We start from the raw sequence: 12,727 nt of genomic DNA, 5'->3' as shown, positions 1-12,727 counted from the left end.
CTATACACTGTATACTATATACAGAGGTCCTGTGTACAATGTCACCAGTGATCACTGTATTACCTATACATTATATACAGAGCTCCTGTGTATAATGTCACCAGTGATCTCTGTATTACCTGTACACAGACACTGCATACTAAGTACAGATCTCCTGTGTATAATGTCACTTAGGCTGCCGTCACACATTCAGTATTTGGTCTGTAATTTCCATCAGTATTTGTAAGCCAAAACCAGGAGTGGGTGATAAATACAGAAGTGGTGCATATGTTTCTATTATACTTTGCCTCTGCTTGTTCCACTCCTGGTTTTGGCTTACAAATACTGATGTAAAATACTGACCAAATACTGCTAGTGTGACGGCAGCCTTATGATGATAGTATTGTGTTTTGTTTTGTTTTTTTTATTTCTGATCAGTATTGTAGTATTCAGTCACTATGTGGTGGTAATATGTGGTCTGGAAATGGTGTTGTGGTATTTGTCCCTTGTATGTGCTATTTGGTCACCAAGTGGTGGTAATATGTGGTCTGGAAATGGTGTTGTGGTATTTGTCCCTTGAATGTGCTATTTGGTCACCAAGTGGTGATAATATGTGGTCTTGACATGGTGCGGTGGTATTTGTCCCTTGTATGTAGTATTATTCGGTCACTATGTGGTCTGGTCATGGTGTGGTGGTAGTTCTTCCTGTATGTGGTATTATTGGTCTTGGTATAGTGGATTGTGTTGTGTATGGTGGTCATTTGTTCTCTCTGATATTAATTAGGAGAAGATTCTTTATTTCCATTAGAGTTGTAATGCTTTGTACACAGCGGCGGAGATGCACTTACAGGGGTTTCCTGTGGAAAAAAGTAATCACCTCTCCACAGGATAAGTGACAACGTATTGATTGGTGGGGGTCTGACTGCTTGGACCCACTCCGCAAAATGTGGAACTTTTTATCCCCATTAGACTGGAGTGGCATGTCCGACTAGATCACTGATCCATTCATTCCCTCAGTGGCTGCACTTGTTTTTTTCTGGAAGCCCCAAAGAGAATGAATGGAGATGCGGTCAGAAATCCCACCTGCCGCTGCATTTTAAAATAGTGATAAAAGTGTCCTGTCAGGGATAAAACTTCCCCATTCTTCCGATCGGTGCAATTTCTAATGGTCGGATCTAAGCGATCACCTATCCTGTGGAGCCCATGGATCAGTGATAACTTGTTTTAACCAAGAACCCCATTAATGTAAACTACCGTAATTATACATCCCAGTTATTGGGGTACACGGTAGATGTGCAGCAGCCGCCGGTGTTTTACAGCCGATGCTCCACTAGAATGACAGATATTTGCATATAGCTGTAGGGTGGGCCCCTAGAGTCCATTCCTCTGGTGGGCCCCAGACACCCCAGTCCGACGCTGCAACTATATATAGCCTTTGTGTATAATCTACGTCCGGATGATATTACTATAAATAGTGCGAATTATTTATAAAATTATCTCCGCGCACAACAATTTTTAATTAAAACACATTACGTTGTGGAACTTTTTCAAACATCTATTGATTACAATGTTGATTAAACTAACTTTGGTTGTAGGAAAACCCCTTTTAGCCCTTCACCCCCCCCAAGCCCGTTTTCACCTTCATGACCAGGTCAAATTTTACAATTTTGACCAGTGTCACTTTATGTGCTCTGAAACGCTGCAACAGATCCCACTGATTCTGAGATTAATTTTTCGTAACATAGAACGTTTCACATTAGTGGTAGAATTTGTTGATTATAATTGTGGAAAAATCAATAATATGGCCAAAATTTTGAACATTTTGCAATTTTCAATTTTTTTTTGTACTAAAGTCAGAAAGTTATGTCACAAAATAGTTAATAAATAACAATTAACACATGTTTAATTTACAGCAGCACAATTTTTGAAACATATATATTTTTTGTTATGAAATTAGAAGGGTTAAAAGTAGAGATAGGCAGATCCCTGGATGTTCAGGTCTGCCAGGTTTGGCTGAACAGTTAAAAAAGGTTTGGGGTTGAGTACCAGAACAGTACCTGGACGCGAACCCGAACCTTCATTGACTTGTATAGGGGGCCCAAACATCCAATGCTTGCCATGCTGTCATGTGCATGTCATCGCAGCAAACACTGCTTCTGATTGGCGGTAAAATCATTACCGCTTGTCAGAGAGCCGCGGTTCCCACACTGTCAAATAACAGCGTGAGCCTGCATCTGTGATCGGAGGTATAAAGTTTATCTCCGGTCACTGGCATGGCCTGTTGGGGCTACTGCTCCCATCAACCTATGCCTGCTGCTAAAAACAGCGAGAGAAGGGGCGGCTGATGGGAGTATTCATCATCCGGCACCTGCACTCTAAATAAATAATTAAAAAATAAAAATGGTGTGGTTCCCCTGTATTTTTGATAACCAGCCAGGCTAAAAACTCACAGCTGGGGTTTGCAACCCTTAGCTGTCAGGGTTTGCAAGGCTGGTTATCAAAAATAAAGGGGTCCCCACGCTATTTTTTAAAATAATTGAAATAAATTATTTAAAAAAATGACCTGGGGTCCCCCTCATTTTTGACAAGCAGCCTTGCTAAAGCAGACAGCTGGGAGCTGGTATTCTCATGCTGGTAAGGGGCCATGGATATTGCACTCCAGCGTAAAAATAGCAGCCCGCAGCCACCCAGAAAAGGCACGTCTAGTAGATGCGCCAATCCTGGTGCTTTGCCCGACTCTTCCCACTTGCCCTGTAGCGGTGGTAAGTGGGGTTCATATTTGCGGGGTTGATGTCACCTTTGTATTGTCCGGTGACATCAAGCCCATGGCTTAGTAATGGAGAGGCGCCTATAGGACGCCTCTCCATTACTGATCCTATAGTTATATTGTAAACACACAGCCAGAGTAAAGTGCTTTAATTGAAAGAATGACACACTCCTTTAATGATTCTAAATTAAACCATGCTCACATCATTGTTCATTCCATTAAAGCCATCGTCTACTGTAATAAAATAAAAACAACCATATCCCTCACCTGTCAGTCGTTCTGTCCCACGTTGTAATCCATGTCTGGGGATAAACAGTTTTTAACCTGAACAGTGCCAAGATGTGACTGTCCAGACTAAGAACTACTGGGAGAATCAGCTGCTGCGAGCGCAGTATCAGTGACTAACGGTGACATTCCTCGGTGAGATCCCTGCCATCACAGTGAGAAAGTCTCAAGGAGCAGCGCTGAATAGTTCACTGTGAGAAATCGGAGCAGTAGTCTCATCATCTGAAGACAGTGACCGGAGGAAAACTTTATACCTCCGATCACAGCTGGGGACTCATGCTGATCAGAAGCAGTGTTTGCTGCGCTGTTATATACATGACAGTGCGACAAATACCTTGTGTTTGGGGGGCCTAAACAGAACAGTAACAAGGACTTCCTAGTGAAGTCCATATTCGGTGTCCACCCATCTCTAGTTAAAAGTTGACCGACGATTTCTCATTTATACAACAACATTTACAAAACCATTTTTTTAGGGACCATATCACATTTGAAGTGACTTTGAGGGGGTTTATTTGACAGAAAATAGCCAAAAGTGACACCATTCTAAAAACTGCATCACTTAAAGTCCTCAAAACCACATTCAAAAAGTTTATTAACCCTTCAGGTGCTTCACAGGAAAGAAAAAATGAACATTTAACTTTTTTTCACAAAAAGTAACTTTACACCTAATTTTATTTTCACAATGCTAACAGGAGAAGCTGGACCTCAAAATTTGAAGTGCAATTTCTCCTGAGCAAGCAGATACCCGAAATGTGGGGGAAAACTACTGTTTGGATGCAGGGCTTGAAAAGGAAGGAGCGCTATTTGACATCTTGAATGCAAATTTGCTGGATTCAATAACGAATGCCATGTCGTGTTTGGAGAGCTTCTAATGTGCTGAGCCCCTGTTGTGCCTACACAGTGTAAAACACCCTCAAGTGACCCCATTGTGGAAGCTAGACCCCTCCAGAAACGTATCTAGATGTGTGGTGGGTACCTTGAACCCGCAAGTGCGTCATAGAAGTTTATAATGTAAAAACGTGAAAATAATAAAACAAAATTCTTTTTTCTTCTCACAGAAATGTATTTTAGCCCCCATATTTTGCATTTTCACAAGGGTAACAGGAGAAAATTCCCCATACAATTTGTTTTACAATTTCTCCTGAGTAGGCCAATACCCAATATTTGAAGGAAAACTATTGTATCGGTGCACTGCAGAGTTCAGAATGGAAGAGGATCATTTCACTTTTTGAATGCAAAATTTGCTGGAATAATCTGCGGAGTTTAGAGAGCCATTGATGTGCCTAAACAGTGGAAATCCACACAAGGGACCCCATTTTGGAAACTAGACTGCTCATGGAACTTAGTGTGTGGTGAGCACCTTGAACCCCCAAGTGTTTCACAGAAGGAATACGCAGATATCCCATATGTGAGGAAAACTACTGCTTGTGTGCACGACAGCACCTATGTACCTATGACACCTATGTAATGTATCTAGTTGTGTGGTGAGCACCTTGAATCCAAAGGCGCTTAACAGAAGTTTGTACCGTAGAGCTGTTAAAATAAAAAAATCACATTTTTCCCACAAAAATGTTCTTTTAGCTCCAAACTTTTTATTTTGAGAAGGGTAACAGCAGAAAATGGACCCTAGTGTTTGTTGTGCAATTTCTCCTGAGTATACCCCATATGTCGAAAAAACTACTGTTTGGGTGCACGGCTGGGCTCAGAAAGGAAATAGTGATATTTGAGATTGCAGATTTTGATGGAATGGTCTGCGGGTGTCATATCACGTTCGGAGAGCACCTGATGTGCCTAAACAGTGGAAACCCCCCAAAATGACCCCATTTTGGAAACTTGACCTTCCAAGTAATTTCTCTAGATGTGTGGTGAGCGCCTTGAACCCACAGCTGCTTTAAAGAATTTTACAACATTTTTTCATTTTTGCAAGGAAAGCAGGAGAAAATGAACCCCAAAAATTGTTGTGAAATTTCTCCTGAGTACACAGATACCCCATATGTGGTCAAAAACTACTTCTCAGATGCCAGAACAGCAAAAACCCCATAAGTGACCTCATTTTACAAATTACACCTCTCAAAAAATTCATCTAGGGGTGCTTTGATTATATTGACACCACAACTGGGTCACCAAATTTTATAAAATTGGGCAGTGAAAAAAATAATTAAAATTTTTACCACCAAAAATTTAGTATTAGCCCCAGATTTTCACACTAAGAAAGTGGTAAAAATGTAAAAAATGTGTCCTGCAATTTCTGCTGAACATAGAAATATCCCCTAAGTAGTGGTACAGTACTGCTTAGCCATAAGGAGAGACTCAGGAGGAATGGAGCACTATTTCTCCTCTGGAGCCCAGCTTTTCCTAGAATAGGAAAATGCCATTTACAGAACCCCCAAGTGCTAGAAAAGCAGAATCCCCCTCAAATTACCCCATTTTGGAAATTATACTCCTTTGGGAGTTTATCTACAGGTATAGTGACGATTTTGACTCCATGGGTGTTTTCCAGATACAAGTACCTGTGTATAATGCTGAGTGAAAATTGCAAACTGCCATTGTGGTGCCCAATACTTTGAGCCACCAGTACTTTGTATTCCCCAGTACATTATGTCTAGCTTGTGATTCTGGAGACATGCGCCTGTAAATAAGGCGGGATCTCATCGCTACAGAAATGCCAAACTAAATGTGGTTTAGGCACTCTGGGGCTCAGAAGGAAGGGGGTATTGTGATTTGGGAGCACAGAATTTGCTGAATTTGTTTTGGGGGCTGAGGAGCCATTTCACTTTTCCAGAGCCTTTGTACTATCAGTAATGTGGCAGCTCCCTATATTTCCGTTAACATATGATAGACCTGAGTGGGGACTTGCTATTTTTGTGGCTTGAGAACATTGTACATAATGTTTGGGATTACATTTATTTGGTACGCAACGCTGAACACTCGGAGTTTCCATCTAAATCTCAAAGTGACTTGATTCAAATGAAACTCTTGTGGGATCCATTCACTATAATGAGGTAGCAGAGTTACTCTGGACTCCGTCTGGACTCTGTTCAGCATTGTCCATTTGAGAAGTGCACAAAATTGTGGTCGACTGCGCTTTCATGCATGCCTAAAAAGTCAGACACCTCCGGATCATAGGACAAATGGCATCCACAGTGCCTCCATCTGCCTCATTATAGGGAATCTTTCACTGAGAATCCTGTCTGAATCACGTAGTTCAGAGAGTAGTTTACACGGAAGCTCCAGTGTAAGCGCTCAGCTCAGAGTGCAGGATGAATGTGAGCTGAGCCTTACTGTGATCTTTGGGAGGCAGAATGAAAAAATCAACAGCAGGTGAAAAATTGGTTTCATCTATTTTTTACACCATTCCTTGTGTGGTATAAGTGGTTAGGCGACTTTATTCTTTGAGTCGGTGTGATTACAGAGATGCTAGATCTATATTATTTTTATGTTTGGCTGCTATCACGCATTAATAGATGCTTTTTATTGATCGATGATATTTTGGTAGGTATAGCTTTTCCATATTCCGTATGACAGAGTAGTGTAATGGCTTGTTTCTTGCGGGACGAGTTGATGTTTTAACTGGTACCATTTTTGGGCAAATGTCATTTTTTGATCTCTTTCTGTTACAATTTTGAATTGAACAAAAACCAGCAATTCAGGAATTTTTTTTTTTGCATACCGTTTCCCGTGTGGTAAAATTGATAACGCAGCTTTATTACTCGGGTCAGTACAATTCCAGGGATACCACTTTTTTTTTTATGTTTTGGTGCTTTTACACAATAAAAACTATTTTATAGAAAAAAAATATTATTTTTGCATTGCTATATAAATAGCCATAACTTTTATTTTTCCGCTGATGTAGCTGTAAAGCGGCTTGATTTTTGCAAAACAAGATGACATTTTCATAGATACATACCAGGAGAGAGAAGCAGGACAAAGGCACAAATGACCTCGGGTTGATGAAGCTGCACACACATGAGGGATTACGGGTGCCACTTCCAAAGAAAAAGAATCTGTATGTCCATAGAAAAGAAAGCGGATTGGCACATACCGTCCCCTATTTCATTACCTTAGTCACACAGTGCACAGGCTCTGTCACCTGTTAGTTGTCGGCACACAGCTCCTCTGCCTGTAAGCTGGGTCATGTGTGCTCAGTGACATGGACACTTCTCAGTGTATAGCACAGATATACAGGACAATCAGCTGATAGGGCAGAAGGAGCACAGTAACAACACTTCTCCTCAGTGTTTACAGCACTGCTCCTTTTGCCCTGTCAGCTGCTTCCTGTGTTCTCAGTGACATCTGCACTTCTCAGTGTTTTTTATTCTGTCAGCTGTTGGCTTCTGTGTTGCCTGTGAGTGATAAAAATTCCTGAAAATATGCTTCAGGACGATGAATAACACTGAGAAGTGCCAATGTCACTGAGCATACATGATCCAGCTGACAGGGCAGAAGAAGCTGTGTGGTAAACACTGAGGGGAACTGCCGATGTTACAGAGCTCCTTCTGCCCTGTCAGCTGATTGTCCTGTATGTCTGGGCTATACACTGATAAGTGCCAATGTCAATGAGCACCCAAGAACCAGCTGACAGGCAGAGGAGCTACAGTATGTTCCCATAACCAACAAAGCTCAAAGCTGTGCAATGTGTGACTGAGGTAACCTGCTGCTGTCCTGTCATACAGTGAATGGGATTCAGCCAGGAGGCTCTGCTTCTACCCTTAGAAAGCTGTATTCATATGTCTGGAGTTGAATATGGATTTGCTTCAAGTTTTTGAAAGGTTTTCTATCAGATTTCATTTATAAAGGTATTTTTGAAAAATTATTAAAATTGCTTGCCCTACATTATTATCAAATATGATAACAGTTCTGCTATGGTGAAGTTGAAGGCTTCCGGACATCAGGTACGGTAATCATTGCCTGCAAAATATTTTGCACAAAGTATGAAAAATAAACATTTTATTTATGGTAAAGTTAATTTGTCCAGTTACTTTTGAGCCCCTAAAATGAAGAGGCTTTGTAGAAAAATGGTTACAATTCCTAAATGTTTCATAGGATATTTTTGTTTATACCCTTTAATTAAACCTTGATGTCCACACTTCAATTGCCTCTCAGTTGTTTCATTGTAAATAAAAAATAGTGGCCTGCAGAGCCCAAATCACGAAGATTCTGTCACTGTGCAAATATTTCTGGACCTAACTCTACATAATACTTTATGACAATAAATGACATTAGCAAAGAAAAGAAAGTCATTGAAAGCAGCACCAATTCTTGTTACATTTATATCAATCAAACCATATGCAAAACAATAAAAGTGATGGATAATATATCAAACACGTTTGATATTAAAGATGGTATGGAGTTTTCACTACTCTCCGCTAGTCTAGGTCAATCAGCTATTATTGCTGATAAAACACATTTTGGCATAATATGGAAGGCAAATCAACTGACTAGCCATCTATTAGATGTAAGGACACACGAACCCGACCCATGACAGCTATATGCCCTAGTAGGTTTGTGATGAGAGTTGTCATCCTTGGACAAATCCCTTAGGGTATGTGTCCACGTTCAGGATTGCATCAGGATTTGGTCAGGATTTTTCATCAGTATTTGTAAGCCAAAACCAGGAGTGGGTGATAAATGCAGAAGTGGTGCATATGTTTCTATTATACTTTTCCTCTAATTGTTCCACTCCTGGTTTTGGCTTACAAATACTGATGAAAAATCCTGACCAAATCCTGATGCAATCCTGAACGTGGACACATACCCTTAAAGAGAAGGGTGTCATGGCAAAAATAACAACATGGCAACAGTACAACTGTGTATAATCCATGAGATAAAAAATGGCAAGAGCTGATGAGTTTTTCCGCAGCTAATAAACAATACAACAGATGAAGATACATTCTCTTTTGTGAATTTAACCAAGTCATAGCACTGAGCTCACAGACATTTGTTAAAACTGGTGCAAAAGAAAAGACAAGCAGTTGCCTATAGCAAACAGATTTCTGCTCTTATTTGCACCGGCTCTGATAAATCTTTATGGCATGACTTGGACCCCCATGTGCAATGCAGACCACAGCTAATAGCTGGTTACTGCTAAGAGACATATGCACTATTCTTGTACTTCTCAGGGACAAATGGACATTTTTTAATATTTATGTGTTTGCAGTGCTATATTAGCACTTTTTGCATTTATGTGCTATTAGTGAAAATTAGTGAGTGATCAATTAGTGTATATTCACACAGGGCAGATAAGCTCCATTCATATGGGGTTGTTTTAGCCTTAAGCAACATCATCACATCCATTTCTATTTTTTACATCCATGTAAATGGACTGTTTTCTCCTATGTGTTATTTGTTTTGCCTCCATGATGCATTAGTTTTTGAAAATTGAAGCAGGTGGATTGGATAAATAACAGTTCAGACATTGATTTTTAACAAGAGAAACACAGTCATAGACTTGTATGGTGGAATCTGATCTGCAAAATGGATGCGAAAAGGATATGCTCTGAGCCTCATGGATTGGACACATGGATCTGTTTTTATATGGATTGCATGACCGGATCATTGAAAAACTATGGGTCAGCACATGGATGTGTACAACGTATGTGTGATTGGAGCTTTACAGAAAGAGCATTGGTAAAGGAACACTACTCTGAAAGCACTATACCAAATGCCATGTAAAATTACTAGGAGTCTAAGGCCACGGTCACAAGTTCAGCATTTGGTGAGTTTTTTACCTCAATATTTGCATGTCAAAACCAGGAAGGGAAAAGTCAGAGGAAAAGTATAATAGAAACACTGCACCACTTCTGTATTTTTCTCCCACTCCTGGTTTTGGCTTACAAATATTGAGGTAAAAATGTCACCAAATACCCAACGTGTGAACATGGCTGGCCTGAATGAACACCACTCTAAAAGTGCTAAACCAAAGTCCATGTAAAAAAATAACTAGGAGTCTAAGGCCACGTGCACATGTTCAGAATGTGGTCTTTTTTTACCTCAGTATTTGTAAGCCAAAACCAGGAGTGGGTGAAAAAGCTTTTTGTGCATTTTTGACGCTGCATATTTTTATTTCACCAGAAACGCAGTGTTTTATATTTCCAGCAAAATGGAAACACTTCTCTGCGGTGAGTGTTTCGTATCCACAACATGTCAATTTGTCTTGTGGGTACGCTCAGTTTTCTGTGCGGATTTTCTCCAGAAACTTACATTAGGTGCGGACATTACGCAAGTGAAAAATGCACATGTGTTTTAAGTGCGTTTCCGCTGCAGAAATGCAACAAGAACAAATGTAATCCGCACCTTTAGTATAGCAATAAAATTTTGTCAAAGACAAATTCCAGGAAGAATAAAAAACAAATTGGCTTTATTTAAAGCATGACACACCAAAAAGAGTCAAATATGCAATAAAAATGCATGTAAAAAAATGCACACAATAGCTCAGTAAAAAATGCAAGTAACAATTTAAATAATAGGTACAGAAATGGTGCAGAAATTCTGCAACATCAAAAATGTAACAAAAGCTCATCATGGGAACCAAGTATAATATAGACGTCATGTCATTGCAGAATAGTTCTATCTGGATTAAAAGAATATGCTACATGTACAGTGTGTATATATATATATATATATATATATATATATATATATATATACAGTACATATTAGATTTGCTACACCAATATTAGTAGCTTCAGATAATGATGTAACACATAGGAAATGTTATTATGTAACTTGAAATAATTTAAAGAAGAAAAGTGCAGTAGATAATACCAACTTTCCCTCCCCTTGCATTCCTACAAAAACATTAGCCTTACATAAAGTCTGAACTGATCTCAATAATATCTCAAAAGCTGAAACACAAATATACAAAGAAAGCCCATAACCGCCAAACAAATATAGCAACAAAAATCAACATATATAAGACATGCTTAGTTATTTCTTACTGTGAGCATCTCAGACCCCGTACAAATGCAGAAGAAACCCAGAAGAGCTGGGAAAATAAACATTGCCGTCTTTTTCTCTGTCATAATGAAACTTTTACTGGGTTACTATTGAATGGATTCATAAATATGATAGATAGTTGCAGAGGTTTTCCATTTCACTGTGTGCAGTGTGTTGATTGCATCCTTAAATAATTACTTTAGTCCCACCTCTCTTTCCTGTACAGGGGTATACAGCAGAGCATGTGAAATCTGCCAATCACAGTAAAGCATGAAAAGTCTCACTATTTGAGTTAAAAGCTGCCTATTGATACTGTGAAATGGCAGGATATCCTAAATGAGCAATGGGGTGAAGAAACTGAGTAGCCGCTGACATCAAATTCACATTGTTGTTATCTTTTCTGGGACCTTTGAAAATGAGCATTGTCAAATATGTGAGCTTAATCATGATATTAATATAACTAGATTTAATTATTCTCATTATTAACTTGCAGGTTGATTCAAATAATATGCAATATGGCTGCACTTCCAGCAACATGGCTGTGCTTTCTGCAATATGGCTGTGCTTTCTGCGATATGGCAGGTGCGCTTTCTGCAATATGGCTGCACTTTTGTCATGCTCAGACACAGGCAATTCCGGCAGATGACACAGCATATAAATACAATGGGATGGAAAAAGGCGAGTAAGGCCCTATTGGTTCGCCTCCTGACACCAACCTGTGCCTGTCCTGTCCCTAAGCTTCCCTAATGCCCTACGCGGGTCCTTCCCTCCCCTTGCTGCTGTCACTTGCCTAGACCCTGACTGTCACCTTTATTAACCCTGGCTAGTGAACTGTCCGGCAAGAACTCTAGCCTCACCACTGCAGATGAAAACACACACGGGAAGAGACAAACAGGGGACAGACTAAAAGGAAAGTACTTCAGCTCATGCTTTGCTGCTAAGCTTCACAGCAGCAGAGAAATCGGCACCAGAATAGCAGAACTCCCACAACAGCAAAACCACTGTCACAGCTGAGCTCCAAACATCTAGCTGGTTTGCATAGAACAATAAAACTCTATAATCGACCAGCAGATGATTAGTCATGTGACTATTTAAAGGGTGGTGGGAATGGTTGCAAACCAACATCAGCTGACCATCCTAAATCAAACTGTCAGCAAGAGACTGACATTAACTCTTGCTGGACCAAAGGAAAAAATAGTTGTCACAAATTCCTCAATGTTTCGTAACATTATCCCCATTTCCATGAGGGGCCTCTGGACCCTTATGACCAGACTTGACTGAAAAGGACATATGGCAAGAACACATCAAACCACTAGTATTCACCTCCGTTGTCACCTGGTCCTCAAGGTCATAGTAAATGTAGATTGATGGAGATGGTAATAACATAGGCTCCAGAGGTGCAACAAATTTCCTTAGTGATGACCTGTGGAACATGTTATGTACATGCATCACTAGTAGTAACTCCAACTGGAAGGTCCAAGGGTTGAGAACGGCCACCACCCTATATGGCCCTATCACCCCACAACCCAGAGCCCTTGATGTGTACCTCCACCTGATGTTTCTAGTGGACACCCACACGCACTCATATACACACAGGTCAAGATCGGAACATTTATTACCACACGTACGCTTGGCACAAGATGGTACTCTCCTTAAAGGACAGACAACATAGGCATCCCCCAGTGTCACATAACTCTTATCCTCAGGATACTTGGTGGGAGCCACCACCCTACCCTGAACAACTTTCCTGGGAGGACACCG

The 12,727-nt window shown here is 40.2% G+C and overlaps 1 protein-coding gene across 1 annotated transcript in view; it reads right to left on the bottom strand.

The window, feature by feature from the left end:
* STAB2 (stabilin 2) overlaps positions 1-11,133 on the bottom strand; it is a 290,752-nt gene extending 279,619 nt beyond the window's left edge. Inside the window, exon 1 of the mRNA XM_077265634.1 lies at positions 10,969-11,133. Within this exon, the coding sequence (XP_077121749.1) occupies positions 10,969-11,052 (84 nt within the window). The 5' untranslated portion in view covers positions 11,053-11,133. The remainder of the gene's footprint in view (positions 1-10,968) is intronic.
* Positions 11,134-12,727: the final 1,594 nt, after the last annotated feature.

Source organism: Ranitomeya variabilis, chromosome 5 (genome assembly GCF_051348905.1).
Source record: "Ranitomeya variabilis isolate aRanVar5 chromosome 5, aRanVar5.hap1, whole genome shotgun sequence".
Lineage (NCBI taxonomy): Eukaryota > Metazoa > Chordata > Amphibia > Anura > Dendrobatidae > Ranitomeya > Ranitomeya variabilis.
The sequence above is the reverse complement of the archived record's forward strand: the minus strand, read 5'-3'. Positions and strand labels throughout refer to the sequence as shown.